This window comes from Acomys minous (genome assembly GCF_964271855.1).
Source record: "Acomys minous genome assembly, chromosome: 18".
Taxonomy (NCBI): Eukaryota; Metazoa; Chordata; class Mammalia; order Rodentia; family Muridae; genus Acomys; species Acomys minous.
Window position 1 is genome coordinate 68331369 of NC_140501.1, and position 7190 is coordinate 68338558.

At 46.4% G+C, this 7190-nt stretch overlaps 1 protein-coding gene across 1 annotated transcript; it reads left to right on the forward strand.

The window, feature by feature from the left end:
* Window position 1: 1 nt before the first annotated feature.
* Window positions 2-6889, forward strand: OSGEP (O-sialoglycoprotein endopeptidase). Its single transcript, XM_084768042.1, has 11 exons — window positions 2-135; window positions 2409-2528; window positions 2666-2841; window positions 4238-4333; window positions 4891-4940; window positions 5083-5161; window positions 5698-5763; window positions 5863-5953; window positions 6138-6213; window positions 6306-6404; window positions 6675-6889. The coding sequence occupies exons 1-11, from the start codon at window positions 21-23 to the stop codon at window positions 6712-6714; spliced, it is 1008 nt and encodes a 335-aa protein (XP_084624168.1). The 5' UTR covers window positions 2-20; the 3' UTR covers window positions 6715-6889.
* Window positions 6890-7190: the final 301 nt, after the last annotated feature.

The following is a 7190-nucleotide window of genomic DNA, read 5'->3' on the forward strand; positions in this document are numbered from 1 at the left end:
GTCCCGGGATCCCGAGCACCATGCCCGCGGTGCTGGGGTTCGAAGGCAGCGCCAACAAAATCGGCGTGGGCGTGGTGCGCGACGGCACGGTGCTGGCGAACCCGCGGCGCACTTACGTCACGGCCCCGGGCACCGGTGAGTGGCTGCGGCCGCGGCTGCCGGCTCCTGGTTCCGTCTTGTTCTGTTGGGGGTTCTTTCCCGACATTCTGCCCTGTTTCCTGCGTCTGCTTCCCGAGTGTTGGTGTCCAGGCTTGTGCCCCGACTCCCAGACTCCATTTTACAAAAAAAACAAGAACTTGGTTCGCGTTTGGTTACTAACTTTTTGACTAGAAGAGCAACAGACACATGGACTTGGGTCATGTGGGTTCATTCAGGTTTGTTTTTGTTGTGAGACAGGGACTAACTATGTAACTCTTGGCTGACCTGGAACTTGTTGTGTAGACCAGGCTGGCTTCGAATTCACAGAGCTCCAGCACACACGTATAAGCTGCATGTAACTGTAAAGGCTCCCTAAACAGGTATGGTGTTTCAGGTTACATAGTGGAAATAGGTGTGTTTAGGACTCACTCGTTTTGGCACTTCGGCACTTCGGCACTGGGACAGAGATGCCTGTGGTTGAAGGGGAAGCTCCGACACTTGCAGTGCTGTACTAATGTGTTAAGTCCAACAGTGTGACCTTGTGTAGGGTTTTGTGGGATTACAGGAAGGTCACCGGACCTAGAAGTGATCCTGAAGGTTGTTTGTGAACATGAGCATCTCTGAAACCTCAGTAGCCTGTGCAGAGGTTAGAAAGAAAGCTGAGTGTGTAGGGCAGTCTATAGTCCCAGCACTGGGCGCCTGAGACAAGAGGAGCTGGAGTTAAGGCTATCCTGGGTTATGTGTAACCTTGTCTCAAAATTAGAGGCTTGAAAAGAGGATATCTTAAAACCTAGGAAAGTAAAGGGAATTTTTTTGCCCCACACCGTTAAAACATCTCTGTTGGTTTTTACTTCTAATAGGCAAGTGCAAAGGTAATTGCAGTTTTTGCATTGTTGAAAATTTGTTGTTTGATACTGGAATGGATTTATAGACGTTTCATTCTCAGTTTCTGCCTCCCTCTCTCCCGGCTTGCCTTCCTTTGCCTCCCAAATGCTGGGAGCACAGGCATGTGGTATTATACTTGGTAGAATTCATTCTGCAGTGTCCTTTATATCTTATTTTAATATGCATTTCTCCCATTTTATTTTGGTTTGGTTGAGGGGTTTTTTTTTTCTGCCTTTTGTTTTTTGTTTTGCTAATGACATTTCTTGCTGTTTATTTATATTTATATTTTTATCTTATACTATGGAAATGATGTTAGACAAAAACTGAAGCCAGGTGTTGAAGCTCAAACCTGTAATCCAAGTATTCCAGGAGGCAGAAACAGGCAGATTGCTGAGTTTGGGGCCAGCCTGGTCTATGTAGCAAGCCCCAGGCCAGCCAGTGCTACATTGTAAGACCTTGTCTCAAAATAAGTAATAAAAAATGGAATCAAACCATTACTTTGAGTTCAGAATGGGAAGTAAAGCAGTGAAGACAGCTTGAAACACCAATACATAATGTTTTGCCCCTGGAACTGCTAACAAACAGCGCCTTAGTTGTTCAAGAGTTTGCACAGGAGCAGAGTGAGAGCACTGAACTGGCTGCCTGTGAGACTTTGCCTGTGACCAGTTTATTGAGAGCAGTTGCAGAAGCCCACCTTACAGCTGAAGGAAAATGCCGAAGAACTCACTGTGGACCACTTGGTGATCACTGGATGGATATCTGAAGCCAGTTGGAAAATTAAAAAAGTAAAAAGAGGTGATGCCTCATAAACAGACTGGAAGTTGAAGCGCTGCACCAAAACACAGCAAGACTGATAAACAGAAAGAGAAAGCCCGATTCAGAAGAGTGCCTGACTACACGTGGAGCTGTCAGTGTTTTGTACACTGAGCACCTTCAGCATCTGGACAAAGTTTTGCAGGCAAACTGTTTCAACAACCAGCAGTATACAGAAAGTGTTTTCCAAGAGTTGGTTGAAACATGGCTTTGCTGCAGGAATAAATAAACTAGGTTTTTGTTTGTTTGCTTGTTTTGAGACAAGGTCTTTGTACGAAGCCCTGCCTGTCCTAGAACTCACTCTGTACACCAGATTGACCTCAGAGTCACAGAGATCTATCTGCTTGCCTCTGCCTCCCGAGTGCTGGGATTGAAGGCGTTTGCCACCACACCCAGCTAACTGGTTTGTTGGCAATTGATTGCAGTGGTTCCTATCTTGAATAATAAAAGCATGTTTGAACCTAGTTATAGAGATTTAAAATTCATAGCCCCATATCACAGTTCCCTTTGCACCAACCCCTGCCTTTCTTATGGTGCTTGATCTGTTTGCATTTTGTTTGCGTTTTTCTTAGGATTCCTTCCAGGTGATACGGCCAGGCACCATCGAGCTGTTATCCTGGACCTACTGCAGGAGGCACTGGCAGAGGCAGGACTGACCTCCCAGGACATTGATTGCATTGCTTACACCAAAGGTCAGTCAGGGAGAGTGGTCAGCAAGGGAGGGATGTGAGTGGAGCCGCAACCACTTCCTGTACACATCCTCAAGTCTCCTTTCTTCACCTGTTCTTCCCAATGTCTAGGATTCTGACTTCCGTTTGTGCTCTGTTAGGTCCTGGCATGGGTGCCCCACTGGCCTCTGTAGCTGTCGTCGCCCGGACTGTGGCACAGTTGTGGAACAAGCCTTTGCTAGGCGTGAACCACTGCATCGGCCACATTGAAATGGGCCGCCTCATCACGGGAGCCGTTAGCCCAACTGTTTTATATGTCAGCGGAGGAAATACTCAGGTATTTAAGAATAATCTTTATGTTCCATCCTAATTCCTAGGTATTCTGCCTGAGCTTTAGGAGCCTCAAGGACAAAACCAGGCTCTTTTGGACCTAAGATACTATAGATAACACAGCTAAAGTTGCAAGTTTTGGAGACAAATTAAAATGTTAGAACTTTATACAATGCAACTAGAATGTGCCCTTTAAAAAGGAAAGAATGTGGATTTAACCTTTTAAGATAATGTCTTTCTTCTTTTAATTTTAACTATTTTTATTTTACTTGTGTGGGTCTTCTGCCTGCATGTATGTAGGAGCCCAAGGAGGATAGAGGCACCAGATCCTGGGGACCTGGAGCTATAGACTGTTGTGAGGAGCTACTGTGTAGGGGCTAGGAATCGAACCCAGGTCCTTTGGAAGAACAGCCAGAGCTTTTACTTGCTGGGCCATCTCTCTGTCCCCACAAATACGATTTTCTTCATTTGTCCACCCCATTCGCCTCCTTTTCTGTCTCCAGGTAACCCAGCCCCAGACTGGTTCTTCTTCCTCAGCCTAAGCAGCTGGGCTCGCAGCCTGCCATTAGAAACCTAACGCTGCCCTCAGGTGCTAGACAGGGTTCCCCGTGCTATTTTTATCTTCCTAACTCCTCCCAAGAGCTGGGAGCACAGGCCTGCACCAGCATGCCTGGCCCAGTTTTTTCTATTTCTTACGGAATGTCTGTGTGGGTCACCACAGCAAGGTCTGTTTTGACTTCTTGTTTTTTGTTCTTTTGTTTTGTGCTGTGTGTGTTTTCTTCCTTAGGCTACATAATACAGGATGCTTCATGAATTTGTATGTGGCCCTTGCACAGGGGCTGTGCTGATCTATATATCATTATAGTTTTAGTATATGTGCTGCAAAGTAAACATGGGTTTGGTTTGGTCTTTGAAAAAAAATTTAGTTATTTGGTAATATAACATGTATGTAATATATCTTGATCATATCTGGGTTTATTTACTTTGTGTGTGTATGATAAGTGGGTGTGCACATGCTATTGTGTATGTACGTGTACATATCAAGGGACAACCATCAGGAGTCCACTTTATGTGGGTTCTGAGGCTCAGACTCAGGCCTCTACGCTCACATGCAAATGTTTTTGCTCACTGAGCCATTTTACCAGCTCCTGGTTCGATTTTCTCGAGACAGAGTCTTGCTATGTGTCTAGGATAGCCTTGAGCTTCTCTGTGCAGCCCAGCTCGGCTGCCTGTCTCCTCCTCAGCGGTGCTGGAGTTACAGGTACGAGCGACTATAGATGACTTCCCTTTCTCTCTGACTGGAGTGTCTGGTGGCCGTGCTGGCACTGTGCCGCTGTCGTCCACATGCTCAAGCACTGCTCTTCACAGACTTGAAGCTTCACGGGCTTTCCCCTTGTTCTCAGGTGATTTCCTACTCAGAGCATCGCTACCGCATCTTTGGGGAAACTATTGATATTGCTGTGGGAAACTGTCTGGATCGCTTTGCTCGGGTGCTGAAGGTAGGTAGGCCGCTAAGACCGTAGAGCATGGGCTGGAGAGATGGCTCAGTGGTTAAGAGCACCGCCTGCTCTTCTAAAGGTCCTGAGTTCAATTCCCAGCAACCACATGGTGGCTCACAACCGTCTATAATGTGATCTGATGCTCTCTTCTGACCTGCAGGTAAACAAGCAGACAACACTGTATACATAATAATAAAATAAATCTTTAAAAAAAAAAAAAAAGACCGTAGAGCATGTAAGATGTGGGTCTGGGAAGCAAAAAGAAATGAGAGCCGGCAAGTAGTAAATGGACCTTGGGCTTCTTGCATATCTAACTTCATTCTCTGCCATTTTATTTAACCTAGGTGGGAAATTAAGCGTTTCTGTCTATATGTATCTACTAGTTGTTACAAACATGTTTATTCCTGTATATGTGTATAATTTATAGAAATAGAGATGATTGCTTCTCGTCACACTGATTTGCAGAGGAGCCACAGAGCGCCTAGTAGAAGTGCGAAGAAGAATGCAGTTACGTTGTGCGCTCATTGATCTCTGTTTGTCTCTCCTGCTGCTGCTAGATTTCCAATGACCCAAGTCCAGGCTACAACATTGAGCAGATGGCACAGCGGTAAGAGGACATCGCATTGAAGAGCACTGCCATGGGGGCTTTAGAGATTTCTCTTCATATGTATTAATGAGTTATGGGAGGAGTTTCGGAGGGTGAGCAGCCAATAACTTTGGGTTTAGTGCCTTTATTCATTTCTACATAGAGGCAAGAAGCTAGTTGAGCTGCCTTACACTGTAAAGGGGATGGATGTCTCATTCTCAGGGATTCTGTCTTTCATTGAGGTGAGTGTGACAGGGGTAAAGAGACAGCCATCACAGCTTTTAAAACGATGTCTCTGCTTTGCTCACCATTTATTTCCTGCATAAGCATTCACTCATTGTAGGTGCTGAATAGGTTCATTTAGGGGATACTGTGTTGCTTCTGTGTGCCAGGCACTATTTTAATAATAGGGACACAGGGAGCTGGAGAGATGGCTCAGTGGCTAAGAGCACTCACTGCCTGCTCTTCCAAAGGACTCGGGTTCAGTTCCCAGCACCCCACAAGGCAGCTCACAACTGTCTGTAACTCCAAGATCTGACACTTTCACATCAATGCTCATAGATTAAAACTAAATAAAATATTAAAAAAAAAAAAATAGGGACACAGTTCCTCCCTAAGTGGGAAAAAGAGTTTTAAAAAAGAAGTAGATGTGGGAGTACAGCATTCCTGTAATCTCAGTTGTAACGAAGTTAGCAATCCTCCCAAGTGCAGGGGCTTTTGTTTTCCTGAGAGCCTTGTGCCGATGTAGATCTTTTGGGTTGTTGCCCTTTAATTGTAGGATGCAGCGCAGCGAATGCTCGCCACAGGGGAATGTACTCCTGAGGACCTGTGTTTCTCCCTACAGGTAAAAGAGTGAAAAGCTGGGGTGTGAAACCTGTTCTAGAACAGAGCTGGACAGAGATGGAATGCTCCTCTAATGTTCCACCTTATCTGTTCTCCACAGGAAACTGTGTTTGCGATGCTAGTGGAGATCACAGAGCGAGCCATGGCACACTGTGGCTCCAAGGAAGCCCTTATCGTCGGAGGAGTTGGATGTATGTGTCAGTGGGCAGCGAGCTTCCTCCCTCCTCCTCCTCCTAGAACTCTAAATTGCCAGAGTTTGGAGGAGTATTTGTTTCCTCTCTTTCCCGGTCTCCTGGTGAACTGTCCTGGGAGCACAGCTGGTTTGATAGAGAGACGACTAAATCTAAGTTCACCGTGTTTCCTATCTCTCCATAGGTAACAGGAGGCTGCAAGAGATGATGGCGACAATGTGCCAGGAGCGGGGAGCCCAGCTCTTTGCCACAGATGAGAGGTGAGGTCCTTCTCTTTGCCTTGAGTTCTTCTCCTCGCATCATGACGGTTTTCCTGCGTCCAGACCACACGTTTCTATCTCCTCCTTCCCAGGTTCTGCATTGACAATGGAGCCATGATAGCCCAGGCTGGTTGGGAGATGTTTCAGGCTGGGCACAGGACCCCTCTCCAAGATTCTGGAATCACTCAGAGGCGAGTCACCACTCCTGTGAGAGCGCGGCTAGTGGGTACAGGAGACAGGCAGGATCTGCAGCTAAGGAAGCTGAACCAGGGTGGAGAAGAACCAAAGTCTCCTTGGGCAGCGGGTGTGGTGATGGGCACCTGTGGTCCCAGCATGGGGGAGGACGAGGCAGGAAGATTCTGATTTTGAGCTGAGCCTGAGCTACAGATGCTATATCAAAAAACAAAGAAAACAACGTGCTAAGGGGACGTCAGTCCCTCAGTTTCCCCTGTCTCCCACAGGTACAGGACAGATGAAGTAGAAGTGACATGGAGGGACTAACAGCATCGACAGGGACCAAGAGCATTCCCAGAAGGTGCTGATGTGGGAGTGAATCTTGGGGATGCTATGGACTCTCCTCTTCTCTGGCAAGTGTATGGACCCCATAAAGGCCTAGGGGTCCCTGTGGAACCCCGAGATGACTCCACAATAAAGAATTGTTTTTGTATGTTGATAATTGGATTGTGTTTTTCAGGACCAATACAGAGTTAGCACTGGGTCAGTGGGTAAGCTGGTGAGTAGCACCTCGGTTGATGGTGAAGATAGTTGTGATGGCTGTGACTTCGAGAAGGCCATGCCATTAGCAATAATATCCAAACCAGTCGTATTTTAGACCCATGCCCTGTGCTGACTGCTGTGCAGTAACACATTGTGCTTACATTCATTGAAGCTGACATCCAGGACGTCCTTTTAAAAGGCCTAGAAACATCTAATTCATAACTCAGGTAAAACTGCTGCCCTTCATAAACTTTATTAAC

Coding starts and splice junctions, on each gene's coding strand:
- OSGEP (XM_084768042.1), top strand. CDS start 21: ATGCCCGCGGTGCTGGGGTTCGAAGGCAGCGCCAACAAAATCGGCGTG. Junction 4,334..4,890: donor GCTTTGCTCGGGTGCTGAAG/GTAGGTAGGCCG, acceptor TGCTGCTGCTAG/ATTTCCAATGACCCAAGTCC. Junction 6,405..6,674: donor GATTCTGGAATCACTCAGAG/GCGAGTCACCAC, acceptor TGTCTCCCACAG/GTACAGGACAGATGAAGTAG.